This window comes from Oncorhynchus nerka, linkage group LG5, assembly GCF_034236695.1.
Source record: "Oncorhynchus nerka isolate Pitt River linkage group LG5, Oner_Uvic_2.0, whole genome shotgun sequence".
Taxonomy (NCBI): domain Eukaryota; kingdom Metazoa; phylum Chordata; class Actinopteri; order Salmoniformes; family Salmonidae; genus Oncorhynchus; species Oncorhynchus nerka.
The window spans coordinates 9626410-9646785 of NC_088400.1; the positions used below are offsets into that span (position 1 = coordinate 9626410).

Below are 20376 nucleotides of genomic sequence, written 5' to 3' on the forward strand. Positions count from 1 at the left end.
TATGTGGGGGTGGCTGTGTAGCTGGCAGCTGGCTGTCTTCCTGTAAAGACCAGGCCCTCCCAACACACACACACACACACACACACACACACACACACACACACACTGCTCACCATCCTTAATCAACTGTCGAGGGCATGCTACTGCTCCACGGTCTCCCCCTCAGAGACTTCATCCTGGTAGAGAGGGGGCTACACAGCAGATGGCCCTCTTCTTTCTCCTCTGCTGTTACTATATTACAGTGATCTGGGAACAGCTTCAGGCTTTCTATATTTTATTGTTTTACTGTGGTTATGCTTTAATCCCTATTTCTCTCTCTCATCTCTCTCCTCTCTCTCTCTCTCTCTCTTCAGTGTCTGTGATGGCTACTACAGAGTTTGAGGAGATGAAGGAGCAGCTGGATTTGGAGCAGAGCCTGAGGGTGAAGGCTGAGACGTATGCCCACGAGGTAGACAGACAGACAGACTGACTGACAGACAGACAGACAGACAGACAGACAGACAGACAGACAGACAGACAGACAGACAGACGGACAGACGGACAGACAGAGGGACAGACAGACAGAGGGACAGACAGACAGACAGACAGACAGACAGACAGACAGGCACAGGCAGGCAGGCAGGCAGGCAGACAGACAGACAGACAGACACACAGAGGGACAGACAGAGGGACAGACAGACAGGGACAGACAGACAGACAGATAGAGGGACAGACAGACAGGCAAGGGAAGGGAAGACTGGGACAATGACACTGTACTGTGCCATTATCTTAAATCACCATGTTAATAAATTACTTGTACAAATGTTTGTTGTCTTTGGCCACGTGTGATAGCTAACAACTCCAAATGTTTGTTGTCTTTGGCTACGTGTGATAGCTAACATCTCCAAATGTTTGGAGTCTTTGGCTACGTGTGATAGCTAACATCTCCAAATGTTTGGAGTCTTTGGCTACGTGTGATAGCTAACATCTCCAAATGTTTGTTGTCTTTAGCTACGTGTGATAGCTAACATCTCCAAATGTTTGTTGTCTTTGGCTACGTGTGATAGATAACATCTCCAAATGTTTGTTGTCTTTGGCTACGTGTGATAGCTAACATCTCCAAATGTTTGGAGTCCTAGTCTGGGGACTGACAGCAGCATCAACAGTATTAGTCCTAGTCTGGGGACTGACAGCAGCAACAGTTTTAGTCCTAGTCTGGGGACTGACAGCAGCATCAACAGTATTAGTCCTAGTCTGGGGACTGACAGCAGCAACAGTATTAGTCCTAGTCTGGGGACTAGCATCAACTCCTAGTCTGGGGACTGACAGCAGCATCAACAGTATTAGTCCTAGTCTGGGGACTGACAGCAGCAACAGTATTAGTCCTAGTCTGGGGACTGACAGCAGCATCAACAGTATTAGTCCTAGTCTGGGGACTGACAGCAGCATCAACAGTATTAGTCCTAGTCTGGGGACTGACAGCAGCAACAGTATTAGTCCTAGTCTGGGGACTGACAGCAGCATCAACAGTATTAGTCCTAGTCTGGGGACTGACAGCAGCATCAACAGTATTAGTCCTAGTCTGGGGACTGACAGCAGCAACAGTATTAGTCCTAGTCTGGGGACTGACAGCAGCATCAACAGTATTAGTCCTAGTCTGGGGACTGACAGCAGCAACAGTATTAGTCCTAGTCTGGGGACTGACAGCAGCAACAGTATTAGTCCTAGTCTGGGGACTGACAGCAGCAACAGTATTAGTCCTAGTCTGGGGACTGACAGCAGAAACAGTATTAGTCCTAGTCTGGGGACTGACAGCAGCATCAACAGTATTAGTCCTAGTCTGGGGACTGACAGCAGCAACAGTATTAGTCCTAGTCTGGGGACTGACAGCAGCATCAACAGTATTAGTCCTAGTCTGGGGACTGACAGCAGCAACAGTATTAGTCCTAGTCTGGGGACTGACAGCAGCAACAGTATTAGTCCTAGTCTGGGGACTGACAGCAGCAACAGTATTAGTCCTAGTCTGGGGACTGACAGCAGCAACAGTATTAGTCCTAGTCTGGGGACTGACAGCAGCAACAGTATTAGTCCTAGTCTGGGGACTGACAGCAGCAACAGTATTAGTCCTAGTCTGGGGACTGACAGCAGCAGCACAGACTCAGCAATGCTTTGAAGGACACACATTTTCTTGGGGGAACCACAGCCACAGTAGTGGTGTGTACTGATACGCTGCTTGGCCTGAGGCTGGAGAGGGGGGTTCTCTGGAGAATGCTGGCTGTGGTTGTTGACCATTTATATAAAAACAACGCATGCTTACTTCCTGCTTCATGCTACAGTCTACTGCTTCCATATCCTGTTTCATGCTACAGTCTAATGCTTCCATATCCTGCTTCATACTACAATCTAATGCTTCCATATCCTGCTTCATGCTACAGTCTAATGCTTCTATATCCTGCTTCATACTACAGTCTACTGCTTCCATATCCTGTTTCATGCTACAGTCTACTGCTTCCATATCCTGCTTCATGCTACAGTCTAACTCTTCCATATCCTGCTTTATGCTACAGTCTTATGCTTCTATATCCTGCTTCATGCTACAGTCTAATGCTTCCATATCCTGCTTCATGCTACAGTCTAATGCTTCTATATCCTGCTTCATACTACAGTCTACTGCTTCCATATCCTGTTTTATGCTACAGTCTACTGCTTCCATATCCTGCTTCATGCTACAGTCTAACTCTTCCATATCCTGCTTTATGCTACAGTCTAATGCTTCTTTATCCTGCTTCATGCTACAGTCTAATGCTTCTATATCCTGCTTCATGCTACAGTCTAACTCTTCAATATCCTGCTTCATGCTACAGTCTAATGCTTCTTTATCCTGCTTCATGCTTCAGTCTTATGCTTCTATATCCTGCTTCATGCTACAGTCTAACTCTTCCATATCCTGCTTCATGCTACAGTCTAATGCTTCTTTATCCTTCTTCATGCTACAGTCTAATGCTTCTATATCCTGCTTCATGCTACAGTCTAACTCTTCAATATCCTGCTTCATGCTACAGTCTTAACTCTTCTATATCCTGCTTCATGCTACAGTCTAATGCTTCTATATCCTGCTTCATGCTACAGTCTAATGCTTCTATATCCTGCGTCACACTACAGTCTAATGCTTCTTTATCCTGCTTCATGCTACAGTCTAATGCTTCTTTATCCTGCTTCACGCTACAGTCTAATGCTTTGATATCCTGCTTCATGCTACAGTCTAATGCTTCCATATCCTGCTTCATGCTACAGTCTAATGCTTCTATATCCTGCTTCATGCTACAGTCTAATGCTTCCATATCCTGCTTCATGCTACAGTCTAATACTTCCATATCCTGCTTCATGCTACAGTCTAATGCTTCCATATCCTGCTTCATGCTACAGTCTAATGCTTCTATATCCTGCTTCATGCTACAGTTTAATGCTTCTATATCCTGCTTCATGCTACAGTCTAACTCTTCAATATCCTGCTTCATGCTACAGTCTAATGCTTCTTTATCCTGCTTCATGCTACAGTCTTATGCTTCTATATCCTGCTTCATGCTACAGTCTAACTCTTCCATATCCTGCTTCATGCTACAGTCTAATGCTTCTTTATCCTGCTTCATGCTACAGTCTTATGCTTCTATATCCTGCTTCATGCTACAGTCTAACTCTTCCATATCCTGCTTCATGCTACAGTCTAATGCTTCTTTATCCTTCTTCATGCTACAGTCTAATGCTTCTATATCCTGCTTCATGCTACAGTCTTAACTCTTCTATATCCTGCTTCATGCTACAGTCTAATGCTTCTATATCCTGCTTCATGCTACAGTCTAATGCTTCTATATCCTGCTTCACACTACAGTCTAATGCTTCTTTATCCTGCTTCATGCTACAGTCTAATGCTTCGATATCCTGCTTCATGCTACAGTCTAATGCTTCCATATCCTGCTTCATGCTACAGTCTAATGCTTCTATATCCTGCTTCATGCTACAGTCTAATGCTTCCATATCCTGCTTCATGCTACAGTCTAATACTTCCATATCCTGCTTCATGCTACAGTCTAATGCTTCCATATCCTGCTTCATGCTACAGTCTAATGCTTCTATATCCTGCTTCATGCTACAGTCTAATGCTTCTATATCCTGCTTCATGCTACAGTCTAACTCTTCAATATCCTGCTTCATGCTACAGTCTAATGCTTCTTTATCCTGCTTCATGCTACAGTCTTATGCTTCTATATCCTGCTTCATGCTACAGTCTAACTCTTCCATATCCTGCTTCATGCTACAGTCTAATGCTTCTTTATCCTTCTTCATGCTACAGTCTAATGTTTCTATATCCTGCTTCATGCTACAGTCTAACTCTTCAATATCCTGCTTCATGCTACAGTCTTAACTCTTCTATATCCTGCTTCATGCTACAGTCTAATGCTTCTATATCCTGCTTCATGCTACAGTCTAATGCTTCTATATCCTGCTTCACACTACAGTCTAATGCTTCTTTATCCTGCTTCATGCTACAGTCTAATGCTTCGATATCCTGCTTCATGCTACAGTCTAATGCTTCCATATCCTGCTTCATGCTACATTCTAATGCTTCTATATCCTGCTTCATGCTACAGTCTAATGCTTCCATATCCTGCTTCATGCTACAGTCTAATACTTCCATATCCTGCTTCATGCTACAGTCTAATGCTTCCATATCCTGCTTCATGCTACAGTCTAATGCTTCTATATCCTGCTTCATGCTACAGTCTAATGCTTCTATATCCTGCTTCATGCTACAGTCTAACTCTTCAATATCCTGCTTCATGCTACAGTCTAATGCTTCTTTATCCTGCTTCATGCTACAGTCTTATGCTTCTATATCCTGCTTCATGCTACAGTCTAACTCTTCCATATCCTGCTTCATGCTACAGTCTAATGCTTCTTTATCCTGCTTCATGCTACAGTCTTATGCTTCTATATCCTGCTTCATGCTACAGTCTAACTCTTCCATATCCTGCTTCATGCTACAGTCTAATGCTTCTTTATCCTTCTTCATGCTACAGTCTAATGCTTCTATATCCTGCTTCATGCTACAGTCTAACTCTTCAATATCCTGCTTCATGCTACAGTCTTAACTCTTCCATATCCTGCTTCATGCTACAGTCTAATGCTTCTATATCCTGCTTCATGCTACAGTCTAATGCTTCCATATCCTGCTTCATGCTACAGTCTAATGCTTCCATATCCTGCTTCATGCTACAGTCTTAACTCTTCTATATCCTGCTTCATGCTACAGTCTAATACTGCCATATCCTGCTTCATGCTACAGTCTTAACTCTTCTATATCCTGCTTCATGCTACAGTCTAATACTTCCATATCCTGCTTCATGCTACAGTCTAATACTTCCATATCCTGCTTCATGCTACAGTCTTAACTCTTCTATATCCTGCTTCATGCTACAGTCTAATACGTCCATATCCTGCTTCATGCTACAGTCTAATGCTTCTTTATCCTTCTTCATGCTACAGTCTAATGCTTCTATATCCTGCTTCATGCTACAGTCTAACTCTTCAATATCCTGCTTCATGCTACAGTCTTAACTCTTCCATATCCTGCTTCATGCTACAGTCTAATGCTTCTATATCCTGCTTCATGCTACAGTCTAATGCTTCCATATCCTGCTTCATGCTACAGTCTAATGCTTCCATATCCTGCTTCATGCTACAGTCTTAACTCTTCTATATCCTGCTTCATGCTACAGTCTAATACTGCCATATCCTGCTTCATGCTACAGTCTTAACTCTTCTATATCCTGCTTCATGCTACAGTCTAATACTTCCATATCCTGCTTCATGCTACAGTCTAATACTTCCATATCCTGCTTCATGCTACAGTCTTAACTCTTCTATATCCTGCTTCATGCTACAGTCTAATACGTCCATATCCTGCTTCATGCTACAGTCTAATGCTTCCATATCCAGAGAACCTGGGTCTGTTGTCTTTTAAAACACCTGCTCATTCCCTCACTCCCTCCCCTCCTCCCTTCCTCACTCTCTCCCCTCCTCCCCTCCTCCCTCCCCCTCCTCCCCCTCCCTCCCTTCCTCACTCCCTCCCCTCCTCCCGTCCTCACTCTCTCCCCTCCTCCCTCCCTCCCCCTCTCTCCCTTCCTCACTCCCTCCCTTCCTCACTCCCTCCCCTCCTCCCTTCCTCCATCCCCTCCTCCTCCCCCCTCCCCTCCCTCGTCCCCTCCTTCTCTCTCCTCCTCCAGATGTTGGTGAAGCAGAAAGAGGCTAACAGACAGAGTATGATCCTGCTGCAGAACGCTGACCCCAGCCTTCAGCTGATCAAGGCTCTGGAGGACGTGGCTAATGTTACCAAGACTCTGGAGCAGGAGAGACTGCAGCATCACCAGAAGGTAGGTCTAGGTCCCACTGTCGCAGTATGACTATCCTACCCCCACTATGAGTCCCTGACTCACTCATAGAGATAGATACAGTATATATCTAATGTTACCAAGACTCTGGAGCAGGAGAGACTGCAGCATCACCAGAAGGTAGGTCATGGACGGACGGACTGTCTGTCTGTCTGTCTGTCTGACTGACTACCTCCCTCCCTCACAGGACTACTACAGTTATAGGTAGCATCACCAGACGGTAAGCCTCACAGTCCCAGTCTGACTCCTAGATAGATACAGTATATATCTCTATGGTCTGACTACCCTCACTGGTTTCCCATGCAGCAGTTGCTGTACTGCAGCTGTGGCCAAACCTGCAAAGTCATCACCTCTCAGATCTCCACCCCCAGTACCCACAACACGACATGGGGCTATGATGGGTGTTTGTTTGAAGCTGTCCAGCCCACAGGATTCCTCCCTAATTAATCTGGCAGCGATCATAAACTACCATCTTCCCCTCTCTGACAGTATATTATATTTTCCTACAGACCAACCAACAGACAGACAGACAGCAGGCTACATTACAGACATATGTCTGACAGATCTAGCTTCTGTAACTGATCTTTCTCAGCACCATGTAGACAAGCTGATCTTTATTACAAACAGAAACAGTCCTCGGCACTCCCCCTCAGACCATTCCGAAGGTGAAGAACACGGATATGGAAGTCCTGGGCTTATAGTGTAGAAATTAACGTTAAATTCTCTGGCAACAGCTCTGGTCGGCATTCCTGCAGTCAGAATGCCAATTGCATGCTCTCTCAGTGGCATTGTGTTGTGTGACAAAACTGGACATTTTAAAGTGGCCTTTTATTGTCCCCAGCACAAGGTGCACCTGTGTAATGATCATGCTGTTAAATCAGCTTCTTGATATGCCACACCTGTCAGGTGGATGGATTATCTTGCCAAAGGAGAAATGCTCACTAACAGGGATGTAAACACAATATTTGAGAGACAAGCTTTTTTTGGGTGCAAGGTGATTTTGTAAATCAGTGATTCTGCGCAGTCCAACTGACCGGGAGGTCCGTGGGGCAACGCACAATTGGCCCAGCGTCGTCCGGGTTAGGGAGGGCTTGGCCGGTAGGGATATCCTTGACTCATCGCGCACCAGCGACTCCTGTGGCGGGCCGGGCGCAGTGCACGCTAACCAAGGTTGCCAGGTGCACGGTTTTTCCTCCGACACATTGGTGCGGCTGGCTTCCGTGTTGGATGCATGCTGTGTTAAGAAGCACAGCTGGCGCTGCAGTACAGCGCCCTTAACCACTGCGCCACCCGGGAGGCCCCAACTGAAATATATTCAATCTGGATCTCCATTCATATCCATGTAGGTGAAGGCTCTGGAGGCTGAGCTACAGGAGTACTCTCTGAAACAGCAGATAGCAGAGCTGCAGAGCCAGCTGGAACTGATGGAGGAGGAGAAGAGAGAGACAGAGGGATGTCTGCAGGAAGTAGAGAAGAAGAACCGTGACCTAGAGAAAAGAGGTGAGGAAGACACCTACGGGCTGTCAATCACATCACACTGTGGGTTACCCACAGATTTGATTCCTATAGCTTTGTGAAAGAATACGTCTACAGCAGTACCAGTGGAATAGATAGTTGTCCATCTTCTCATGTTAAAAGACTGGTGACCCAGGCTTCATCTAACACTGTCTTTTATATCTTTAGTGCAAGAGCTGCTGCAGGTCCAGAAGAGCACTGAGCCCTCACCAGGCCCTGAACCAGGGATCGCCCCACCCCCCGCCCCTGTCCCCCAGCCGCCTCCACCCCCACCACCACCCCCTCCCCCTCCTCCACCCCTCCCCCATCGCGATGCAACCCCCTCAGGTAAGACAATAGGCTATTATTATGTTGTGTACAGGCTTGCATGGAGGGATGAATGCTCCAACCACCGATCTGTCTAATCATACTGAGTTTAATTGACTCTTTTCATTCAATAGCTCACTGATTGCAATCATGAGGAAATCATCCAAGGGTTCAAAGGGAGGATCCCCGAAGTTGGAACAAACTCCTGGTAGGTTTCAAATCACTGAGAATCAAATCTGCACATGCCAGAATAATATAGAACACAGAGAATCAAATCTGCACATGCCAGAATAATATAGAACACAGAGAATCAAATCTGCACATGACAGAATAATATAGAACACAGAGAATCAAATCTGCACATGACAGAATAATATAGAACACAGAGAATCAAATCTGCACATGACAGAATAATATAGAACACAGAGAATCAAATCTGCACATGACAGAATAATATAGAACACTGAGAATCAAATCTGCACATGACAGAATAATATAGAACACAGAGAATCAAATCTGCACATGCCAGAATAATATAGAACACAGAGAATCAAATCTGCACATGCCAGAATAATATAGAACACTGAGAATCAAATCTGCACATGACAGAATAATATAGAACACAGAGAATCAAATCTGCACATGACAGAATAATATAGAACACAGAGAATCAAATCTGCACATGACAGAATAATATAGAACACAGAGAATCAAATCTGCACATGACAGAATAATATAGAACACAGAGAATCAAATCTGCACATGACAGAATAATATAGAACACAGAGAATCAAATCTGCACATGACAGAATAATATAGAACACAGAGAATCAAATCTGCACATGACAGAATAATATAGAACACAGAGAATCAAATCTGCACATGACAGAATAATATAGAACACAGAGAATCAAATCTGCACATGACAGAATAATATAGAACACAGAGAATCAAATCTGCACATGACAGAATAATATAGAACACAGAGAATCAAATCTGCACATGCCAGAATAATATAGAACACAGAGAATCAAATCTGCACATGACAGAATAATATAGAACACAGAGAATCAAATCTGCACATGACAGAATAATATAGAACACAGAGAATCAAATCTGCACATGACAGAATAATATAGAACACAGAGAATCAAATCTGCACATGACAGAATAATATAGAACACAGAGAATCAAATCTGCACATGCCAGAATAATATAGAACACTGAGAATATGATTCAGATAATCATTCATAATTGAGGAATTTCTTATTTTAAAATCACACATCTTTACAATATTATCCATCTCTCCTTGTCTTGTAGAAGGAGGTGAAGGAGGTGCAGAAGGAGGTACAAATGACGTCAAAGTGAAGGCAGTCAATGAGATGATGGAGAGGATTAAACATGGAGTGGTTCTGAGGCCTGTCAAGGGAGGAGATACTAAGGTGAAGAGGTCAACAGTTCATGTTTTGTTTAAATAATTGTCTTGGAAAAGTGTGGAAATATAGACTCTACTTAATGTTCTCACACTGTGGAAATATAGACTACGTAATGTTCTAAAACTGTGGAAATATAGACTCTACTTAATGTCCTCAAACTGTGGAAATATAGACTCTACTTAATGTTCTCAAACTGTGGAAATATAGACTATGTAATGTTCTCAAACTGTGGAAATATAGACTACGTAATGTTCTCAAACTGTGGAAATATAGACTACTTAATGTTCTCAAACTGTGGAAATATAGACTACGTAATGTTCTCAAACTGTGGAAATATAGACTACGTAATGTTCTCAAACTGTGGAAATATAGACTCTACTTAATGTTCTCAAACTGATTACTCCCTTATTTCTCCAACCATGTCATGTTTTTTAATCAACTGACTGTCTCCCCAAAGAGAGTTGCCGTAAAAGTGAGTATATTGACTTTTACATCAATTTTGTGAAAGGGAAGTCTCTCGGGATCCTAAAATCACAACAAAACAGCATGCTAACCCCCACATCACAGGGATAATCCACATCATATGGTACTAGAGTGAGATGGATTATAGCAGTTCTGTTATTAATCTCTCACTAAAACCGGTCCTCATGTTTGGCTTTTGGCATGGGGCTATTTCTCTTTGTGTAACATTGTCCATGGATTACCTCACAGTGTAGACTGACAGACACCACATGGCTGCCGCTTTCATTTCATTTACCGGTATATTCTATTGATTGACAAAATCACCATGACAACTTGCAGGCTCCGAGGGGCTATGAGGGGAAAATCAATAAAAAATGGCCTCCAGCTTTCAAATATAGACCAGCTATGTGATAAAAGCTACCACCAGCTGCCAGGCCCGAGGTGTGCGTGAGCACCAATGTAAAATGTGTGTCCTGTTTATTAACTTAGTTGATGTATTAATAGCATTCTCTCAACCCCTAGCAACCTCCAGTAATGGAAGAAAAGTTGCCACAGGAGAGTGCCATGGAAGAACTGAAAGGCATTCTGGTATGTTATTATTATTTATTTTTTTGCCTTGTTATAAGACATTATAAAAGCTCATATATGCTTTTAATAAGTGACAACAACCTATATATCTGTTACCAACAGTAAAACATGTTGTATGTGTTTCTGGACCCCCAGGAGACGGTGAAGAAGAGTCCCAGTCGGGGGTCTCAGGAGTCGGTCCCACTCCCCCCAGGGAAGAGCCCTGTCAGCAGTGAGCTGGAGGTCATCCTCAGGAGGAGACGTAAACAGGCCTGTGACTCCAGAGATGGAGGTAGCACCACCATTCGTCTGTTTATTTACATTTCTTTCATTCTCCTAAAATAGCTATGAATAGACTATTTGAGTGGTGTGCCGAAATAGCCGTGACTATTCTACATATCCCCACCAGAGGGCTCAATACACTCTGTCGTGATCATTTGCATACAGTAGTCTAATGGTTCAACTATAGACCAGGGCATGCATGATGTCACTGTTCATTAGTGGTGAGCCACATTCACATGTTGTGAATTATATAATAATTATACAGTGTGGTCTTTGTAACCTGTTCTTAGACAATCAACAGTGTGTTATCTTTGCCTTTTGAATATTGTCCAGGGACAACCAAGTATCAGGAACCAGTTTAGATGTCAGGCCTACAGTGTGGTCTTTGTAACCTGTTCTTAGACAATCAACAGTGTGTTATCTTTGCTTTTTGAATATTGTCCAGGGACAACCAAGTATCAGGAACCAGTTTAGATGTCAGGCCTACAGTGTGGTCTTTGTAACCTGTTCTTAGACAATCAACAGTGTGTTATCTTTGCCTTTTGAATATTGTCCAGGGACAACCAAGTATCAGGAACCAGTTTAGATGTCAGGCCTACAGTGTGGTCTTTGTAACCTGTTCTTAGACAATCAACAGTGTGTTATCTTTGCTTTTTGAATATTGTCCAGGGACAACCAAGTATCAGGAACCAGTTTAGATGTCAGGCCTACAGTGTGGTCTTTGTAACCTGTTCTTAGACAATCAACAGTGTGTTATCTTTGCCTTTTGAATATTGTCCAGGGACAACCAAGTATCAGGAACCAGTTTAGATGTCAGGCCTACAGTGTGGTCTTTGTAACCTGTTCTTAGACAATCAACAGTGTGTTATCTTTGCTTTTTGAATATTGTCCAGGGACAACCAAGTATCAGGAACCAGTTTAGATGTCAGGCCTACAGTGTGGTCTTTGTAACCTGTTCTTAGACAATCAACAGTGTGTTATCTTTGCCTTTTGAATATTGTCCAGGGACAACCAAGTATCAGGAACCAGTTTAGATGTCAGGCCTACAGTGTGGTCTTTGTAACCTGTTCTTAGACAATCAACAGTGTGTTATCTTTGCCTTTTGAATATTGTCCAGGGACAACCAAGTATCAGGAACCAGTTTAGATGTCAGGCCTACAGTGTGGTCTTTGTAACCTGTTCTTAGACAATCAACAGTGTGATATCTTTGCTTTTTGAATATTGTCCAGGGACAACCAAGTATCAGGAACCAGTTTAGATGTCAGGCCTACAGTGTGGTCTTTGTAACCTGTTCTTAGACAATCAACAGTGTGTTATCTTTGCCTTTTGAATATTGTCCAGGGACAACCAAGTATCAGGAACCAGTTTAGATGTCAGGCCTACAGTGTGGTCTTTGTAACCTGTTCTTAGACAATCAACAGTGTGTTATCTTTGCCTTTTGAATATTGTCCAGGGACAACCAAGTATCAGGAACCAGTTTAGATGTCAGGCCTACAGTGTGGTTGGTAAAAAATCTGCATCACTGTTTACTTTGTAAAATGCCAGTCAAAATATGTTATTGTTTATGCTCCTAGATCATATAGTAATCTAGTGCAGATAATAACCCACAGAGAGAGTGAACATGCTGTTCTCTTACATCATGTCCCTACTAACCCCTTTGTCTCGCTCCCTCAGATGAGAGCAGGGATGGACAAATAAGCAAGGTCTCCTCCTCTGACAGCCTGAACGGGAGGCACAGCCAGAGCTCCCACAGCTCCGACAGCTCAGGCAAAGAGCCAGAGGGGCCTACAGGACCAGGGCCTGGGCAGAGCCCCAGAGAGCCAGCCTCCCCCAGCGGAAGAGGCCCTGGCCCAGCCGTAGCAGCCAGGCGCAGGTCAGACTCTGGCCAAGAGCCCCAAGCAGGGTCCTGGCAGGACAGGAGGTCCCGTACTTCTTTGTCTGAGAAAGAGGCCTACTCCGAGACGCCGGTAACCAATGGATGCATTGTCAGGTAATGTACATCCATTATGGTGACTATCATCATGTTAATTATTTCAGCTAAATTGGCTCACATATCATTGGCACAACTACGAAATGTCTCTGGTTTGAATACCCTAGACGACAAAGTGAAACACCTGTCGATGTGCCCTTGAGCAAGGCACTTAACCCAAATTTGCTCCAGGGGCGCAGGACTACTGTGGCAGACCCTTATAAACAACACATTTCACTGCACCTATCCGGTGTGTAACAATAAAACATATATATATATATATATTTTTTAAACGTTTTATTTTATTTTTTTAAACAAAATTATTCTATTAAATACTTTGTTGGGGTATCTTTTTGTTGGTGCAGAATACATGTATGAAAATAAGAAGGACTTTTGAAAGAGGGCTCACCCTTGTTGTTGTGTTCCAACAGTGGGGAGGAGCCTGAGAAGGAGAAGCCTGAGAAGGAGGAGCCTGAGAAGGAGAAGCCTGAGAAGGAGGAGCCTGAGAAGGAGAAGCCTGAGAAATGGGCACCACCACAGACCAACGGAATCAGCCACCTTAACCCTAGTCTGACTGTGGAGACAGACACGCATGCCACACTCTCTCCCAGCCTCTCCGCAGTGCCCAACCCACTCAGCGGGAATGGGAGTACAGATGCAGAGTGTTGAAGGTCGGCTCCAGAGGTCCCTGGGCAAACAGGAAGGCAGGCGTGCTGAGGAAAGCTGCACAATTTGCACAGAATCTCAGTTATCTGCAGTTAGAGACACTTCATAAAAAAAAAGTGTTAGGTTATTTTATTTGATGCGCAAACGATCTCAATCGGATGTGTCTTTGTGTCATCATCTGATGAAATGCACTGTTTTAGAATCCAACCTTTTTTGATCAGTTCTTTCTCTTCTTCCTCACATCCTGTTATAGTGAACAGGAATTGAATGATACTTCTAATCTACAGTATAGCACAAGCTTATTTGATGCAAGTTCTGCTTCTCCCTTACTTTTCCTGAATCTAAAGAAGACACTATCCGACAACCGTAAGACTTTCAGTACAGTCACTGCTTACTTTATGCAGTAGAACGGCCACCTAAACATCGATACAGAACTATGTTTACCATCTGGGTCATCATTAGCAAATAGGATACAGATATTGCACATTACGAAGGTACTTTTGCTATTTCAAACTGTTTCAGTTTGTGAACTATCTTTAATGTGTAATCGATGCAACTACAGCGTAGGGATGCAAATGAAAGCCGTGCACATGTTTCAATCAAAAATAGCCTGACGTCCTTGAGGAATTAGGTGCTTGTGTACTCAGTCTACCTCGTATTAGACACACTTGCCTCTTGACTATCCTAGCAATGGCACAACATTTGTAAATGACTTCCACCTACATTCCCAAGCTGTATAAGGTGCTTTGTTCATATTTGCTGGGATACTCCCATTGTTTCATTACGGCTGTAACCAGATTTCATCCTGTGTGTCTTATCCCACCTGTATTATGTTAGTAGGTCATGCTTTCAGATATATAGTACAACCTAAAACAACTGGATTAAACAGTATGCAAACTTAACTGATACAGCAACTTAATCTAAGAAATAAATACATTTGAAGGCTCATAGGACAGTCACTCTCACACCCATCATGACATTGTAAATGTTTTCTTAAAGATACAGAAACGACATTGAGAGCATTGACTCTATTTTAAGTCATTTCCTTCTTTCATGTTTTCCAGATGCAATTGTTTACTAAGTCTTAAACCTGTCACCATTTTCAAGCAGCTGACGAACAAGGAAATAACTGGACTGAGTTTGTGTGAATCTGTTTGGGATTTGAAAATGAAGTGTTTATGTTTTTGTTTTCTTAAACATTTACATTGATATTCATTTTTCAATTGTATGAAATAAAATGAGCCAATAAAAACAACAAGACTTGTACTTGTATCTATTTTTCCATCTGTATGTGTGTAATATATGACTCATGTTAGATCATTATTTGCCGAACTGAACTCCATTTCAAACATAACCTGAGATGGCATTATCGGCATAGAAACTGAACCACAGAGTGTTGTACTGTGCTGTGTTTGACTGAGCCTTTAATACCTAAATGTAAGGTGTGTAATTGTTAAGAGTGTTGAACCAATAAAGTTAGACAGCGTTTAAATGGATTGGTTCACTTTAATGCCCATTTCGTATTTTGTTCAATAAAAGTTTAAAAAAATTATTATAGCTAATTCAAAACCATTTAACTATTTAGACAATGATGATATATTTAAGCAATAAGGCCTGAGGAGGTGTGGTATATGGACAATATACCACGGCTAAGGGCTGTTCTTATGCACGACGCAACGTGGAGTACCTGGACACAGCCCTTAGTCGTGGTATATTGGCCATGTATCACAAACCCCCGAGGTGCTTACCAACGTAATTAGGACAGTAAAAATAAATGTTTCGCCATACCCGTGGTATGCAGTCTGATATACCATGGCTGTCAGCCAATCAGCATTCAGGGTTTGAACCACCCAGTTTATAATCTTTTATAATCCACGATTTATCCATGATAATACAAAAAACACAATACAGGACTGTAGCTAGATCCCACCCCTCAAGATATTGGAAGGCCAGCAATGTGTAATCGGGGCTAACAAGTTTTTGGCGGTGTTGTCAACCAGCCACTTTGGTGCTTTGGGCCAATGCCAAGTGAACTAGAGTGCAAGGCGCTATCAGAGTGTACCAAGAGAAAGCTCAAGGTCTTCCACTGTGACGAGGAATAGAACACAGTTGAGTTTGGTGGTCGTATTTTCTGTGTGTGGCTACTTCTCATGCTCTCAAAATGTTGGCGCCTGGAGACGACACGTTTTCCAAGGTGAGCAGAACAATTATGAGTTGGAGTCAGGAGAGCAGGAATATTAGGACAGGCCAGGGACACAGAAAGGTGGAGTCAGGAGAGCAGGAATATTAGGACAGGCCAGGGACACAGAAAGGTGGAGTCAGGAGAGCAGGAATATTAGGACAGGCAAGGGACACAGAAAGGTGGAGTCAGGAGAGCAGGAATATTAGGACAGGCCAGGGACACAGAAAGGTGGAGTCAGGAGAGCAGGAATATTAGGACAGGCCAGGGACACAGAAAGGTGGAGTCAGGAGAGCAGGAATATTAGGACAGGCCAGGGACACAGAAATGTGGATTTCTGAAGAGGAATGGAGAGGAAAGAGGAAGAAGAGGTCGAGTAGGAGTGACATTTTTGGAGAAAGTGGATCCTTGCCTTTTGGTAGATCCATTTGTGATTTCAGGGTGGGTAGGAAAGGAGTTGGGTACAGTTGAATCAGTGAAGGTAACCTGTACTGGACTTGTGATATTTGTTTGTGTTTCTTCTGACCAGAGGGAGCTGGCGCATGAGCATTTGAAGTTGAAGATTCCTGGTGTTTGTGATGTCCGTTGTTTGGTGAAAATCAGACCTGGTGGTGAGCGTGGTCCTCTTGAGTTTTGGGTCAGAGTCTCTACCAGACAAAATCATGTCAGGATATATCAGTTATCCTGTTAGAGGTTTTGTGCCGAATCCACTGCACTGTGTCAGGTGTAACGTTTATGGTCATGCCGTAGCAGTTTGTAGGAGAAAGATTCCAAGATGTGGGATGTGTGCAGGAGGGCATGGGATAGAGGATTGTGTAGTTTTGGTGAATAAAGTTGTCTGTGTCAACTGTAAGGGGGCTCCATGTTGCTGGGAGCAGTGCAGAAGGTGTTGTATGCTGAGGCAGTGAAGAAAGTAGAGGTGAATGGGTCGAGGGTGAAGGATCCTGAGAGTATCCCTGTGAGTAATAGATCTGTGCCAGCACAGAATGATAGGCCAATGAGTGATATATGCTTCAGTAAGGTTGTCTTCTTTAGCGTTCATAGCAATGGTTATCAACTGTATCACAGAAATGGAATGTAAATAACAGAAAATAGATGTTGTGGTGGCAGCTGCAGAGAAGTATTTGGGTATATGAGATTTGACTTCAGAAGAGTTACAGGGTGTGTTGAGTGGTGGTGTCTGGTCTTCCAAGGCTGTTGGCATGGTGCAGGAGGAGATAGGGACAAAGTAGTGGAATGGGGTAGTGGGTTTTTAATGACTATAGCGTTAGTTGAAGTGGGTTAATTTTTTTTTTGTTATCACAAAGTATAATGGATTTACATCATAGTCCAGTTGGGGGCGGTAATGCAACATATTGGATGCCAACCGCCGTTAAACTCCAAAGAAGAAGAAGAAGAAGACCCCCCCCACCCCCTGTAGCGACATAACGTGGTAGTATCTTCCAAAATGGCGTCCAAATATTATCAAGAGATGCAAGAGAGTTTTAGAAATAACAACAAAAGCAGGGAATTCCCTGCGCATAGCGCTAAAGTCCATTCAGTAGCATGGAGTTGCGACGGCAGGAGGTTGGCATCTGGATCTTTTGATAAAACAGCAAGCGTATTTGTCTTGGAAAAAGACCGTTTGGTACGTTGCTAGCATGTTAATAGACGCAAGTTAACATTACATAAATGAACCACGCATGCTAGTGCAAGGCTCATAACACAACTCTCAAGTCTTTTATTGTAATATTCAGGCACACCAAATTATACACTCACTTTTATATCTAGCAGATATCTATTAATTTGTTAACTATGATCAGATCGGGAAGAGCCTGCTAACTAGCTAGATGCTATGTTATGTGCTGAACCAGCTAGCCGAGACAACTGGCTAGTTAGTTACTATTTGTAGTAGCAACCTCCACTTTAGCACACAGCTAGCTATCTTGTTGTTTTTACCTATTTCTACCCCTTACAGGTGAAGGAGAACAACTACAGAGGCCACGGAGACAGTGTTGATCAGTTGTGTTGGCATCCTACCAACCCAGACGTGTTTGTCACTGCATCAGGGGACAAGACCATACGCATCTGGGACGTCAGAACAACAAAGTGCACGGCTACTGTCAACACTAAAGGTACCTTCCAATTAGAACAACAACGTGCACGGCTACTGTCAACACTAAAGGTACCTTCCAATTAGAACAACAACGTGCACGGCTACTGTCAACACTAAAGGTACCTTCCAATTAGAATAACAACGTGCACGGCTACTGTCAACACTAAAGTTAAACCCATTTTGTACAGCGATGCAAGCGATACATCTGCTGTGTCTTAAGCCAAAAACAATACATTAGCATTGTACTGAAGTGCAAGACTTTACAGAATGTGCCATTTGTAATGTTCTGTTGCATTCATTCTGATCTGTGCCGACCAAAAGTGCATGATCTACCTGCTATGTTTGTTTGCAGGGGAAAACATCAACATCTGCTGGAGTCCCGACGGCCAAACGATAGCCGTTGGGAACAAGGATGATGTGGTTACCTTCATCGACGTCAAATCACACCGGTCACGGGCTGAGGAGCAGTTTAAGTTCGAAGTCAACGAGATCTCGTGGAATAATGACAACAACATGTTCTTTCTCACCAATGGAAACGGGTGTATCAACATCTTGAGGTAAGATCTTGGTCCCTTCCAAAATAGAACCCTAGGTTATTCCCTATTTAGTGCACTACTTTTGGCTTGGACCCATATGGTGCTGGTATAAACCAGTGCACTATTTAGGGAATAGGGTGTCATTTCCCCCATACCCCATTACTCAAGTATTCACAATCCTGTCCAAACTAGAATGTGTAGTTTATGTCCTGTGATGTAGCTTATGCCTATTGCTGCTGCACATGAAAATGGATATGACTTGAAGTAGTAGATAGGTTCATAATTAGCCTAAGTTACGGCCTCCCTGACTTTGACATGTTGTTTTCAGTTACCCCGAGCTGAAGCCCATCCAGTCGATCAACGCCCATCCCTCCAACTGCATCTGCATCAAGTTTGACCCCACGGGGAAGTACTTTGCCACAGGAAGTGCAGATGCCCTGGTCAGTCTGTGGACCGTTGAAGAACTGGTCTGTGTTCGTTGTTTCTCCAGGTGAGTGAGTCTACATTGAACACAAGTAAATATGGACAGATAGTGCAAATCCCTCATCACCATCATCAGCTAAACCCTAGTAGCCCATTAAGCACCCAAACAACGATCTGTGTTTCTATCACTTGACATTCATGCTTTTGCAATGTATACATACATTGAGTCTGATTGTCTTGCTTCAGGTTGGACTGGCCAGTGAGAACATTGAGTTTCAGCCATGATGGGAAGATGCTGGCTTCAGCCTCAGAAGACCACTTCATAGACATAGCAGAGGTTGAAACAGGTTAGTTGGAGAGAAAAAAAAGTCAAACAAACTTTTTGTTGACACATAAGAAACACAATGAGCAAAAACACAAAATAGTTAAAATAATTTAATGTGCAAGAATAACCCCCCCACTCCCCGTGGACCGTACGGCCTACAAAACAAACCCACACTATGCCGCATAGTCCTTGGCAAGAATATAGTCCTCATTAATTTGAGTTCATCATTCAGAGTATCTTCTGTTTTGTGTTTTTGCAGGAGAGAAGCTGTGGGAGGTCCAGTGTGAGTCTCCTACGTTCACAGTAGCCTGGCATCCTAAGAGACCGCTGCTGGCATACGCATGTGATGACAAGGAAGGGAAGTACGACAACAATAGAGAGTCTGGCACAGTCAAACTGTTTGGATTACCTAATGATTCCTGAGTGGGATAGCAAGGCAGGCACAGTCAAACTGTTTGCATTACCTAATGATTCCTGAGTGGGATCTAACACACTGTATTTTGATTCACTCTTTAAACCGAGTTGATACGGATGATTGGCCCTACTTCGTGGAGTCATGTTACCTATCCCTGTGCTGTAACACTTCTTCTCTATGTTCAATACAACATCCTTGTCTTTTGGTCCATTAAAACATTGCCAGAAAGGAATGCCTGTTTAAATGGCTATATCATGTAAACTGATATTTGTCTTAAGTCGTATGCTCAACTTTCTTCTACTGTTTTTGTTTATAGAAAGTGTGCCGTCTTTGATGTAAAATGAGATGTTTATGAGATGATAAAACAAGATTTACTCTCCGTAGTGAGGGGGAAAAAACATTCAACAGTTCTTCCTCTTTACAACCACCAGATGGCACTGCATCCTAATTATCAACATGTTTCTTGTACAGTTTCTCCGTAAGGTTTGCATTACACACAGTGCAGTACCATATTTTTGTTAACTTTAAATTGATTTTTGTTTTTATATTAAAAGAACATTCTTGTTTACTTATTTGTCTTGGTTGGACATATCAAGGTGTAAAACGAATACGGTGCAGGGTATGCCTTCTGTCTAGATTTTAGTGGGTTATTTCAATACATTTAAAATATATATATATTTAACCAGGTAGGCCAGTTGAGAACACCTTTATTTAACCAGGTAGGCCAGTTGAGAACACCTTTATTTAACCAGGTAGGCCAGTTGAGAACACC

General features: G+C 43.0%; 2 protein-coding genes across 3 annotated transcripts in view; both read left to right on the forward strand.

Moving 5' to 3' along the window:
- shtn3 (shootin 3) overlaps nucleotides 1–14903 on the forward strand; it is a 31115-nt gene extending 16212 nt beyond the window's left edge. The window contains 12 exon segments of the mRNA XM_065018338.1: nucleotides 354–448; nucleotides 6264–6410; nucleotides 7775–7928; nucleotides 8112–8237; nucleotides 8240–8270; nucleotides 8384–8457; nucleotides 9576–9691; nucleotides 10143–10157; nucleotides 10670–10735; nucleotides 10871–11006; nucleotides 12671–12986; nucleotides 13397–14903. Of these exon segments, the coding sequence (XP_064874410.1) occupies nucleotides 354–448; nucleotides 6264–6410; nucleotides 7775–7928; nucleotides 8112–8237; nucleotides 8240–8270; nucleotides 8384–8457; nucleotides 9576–9691; nucleotides 10143–10157; nucleotides 10670–10735; nucleotides 10871–11006; nucleotides 12671–12986; nucleotides 13397–13634 (1514 nt within the window). The 3' untranslated portion in view covers nucleotides 13635–14903.
- An 833-nt stretch (nucleotides 14904–15736) lies between these two features.
- On the forward strand, nucleotides 15737–20172 carry LOC115129183 (THO complex subunit 3). Of its 2 annotated transcripts, none has more exons than XM_029659274.2 (6): nucleotides 15737–15825; nucleotides 17768–17924; nucleotides 18258–18462; nucleotides 18770–18931; nucleotides 19111–19211; nucleotides 19449–20172. In XM_029659274.2, exons 1-6 carry the CDS (start codon nucleotides 15793–15795, stop codon nucleotides 19610–19612), a joined length of 822 nt encoding a protein of 273 aa, XP_029515134.1. In that variant the 5' UTR covers nucleotides 15737–15792; the 3' UTR covers nucleotides 19613–20172. The 2 variants fall into 2 exon arrangements, with proteins under 2 accessions (XP_029515134.1, XP_029515133.1); XM_029659273.2 differs by lacking the exon at nucleotides 15737–15825 and adding an exon at nucleotides 17226–17437.
- The last annotated feature ends 204 nt before the right edge of the window (nucleotides 20173–20376 follow it).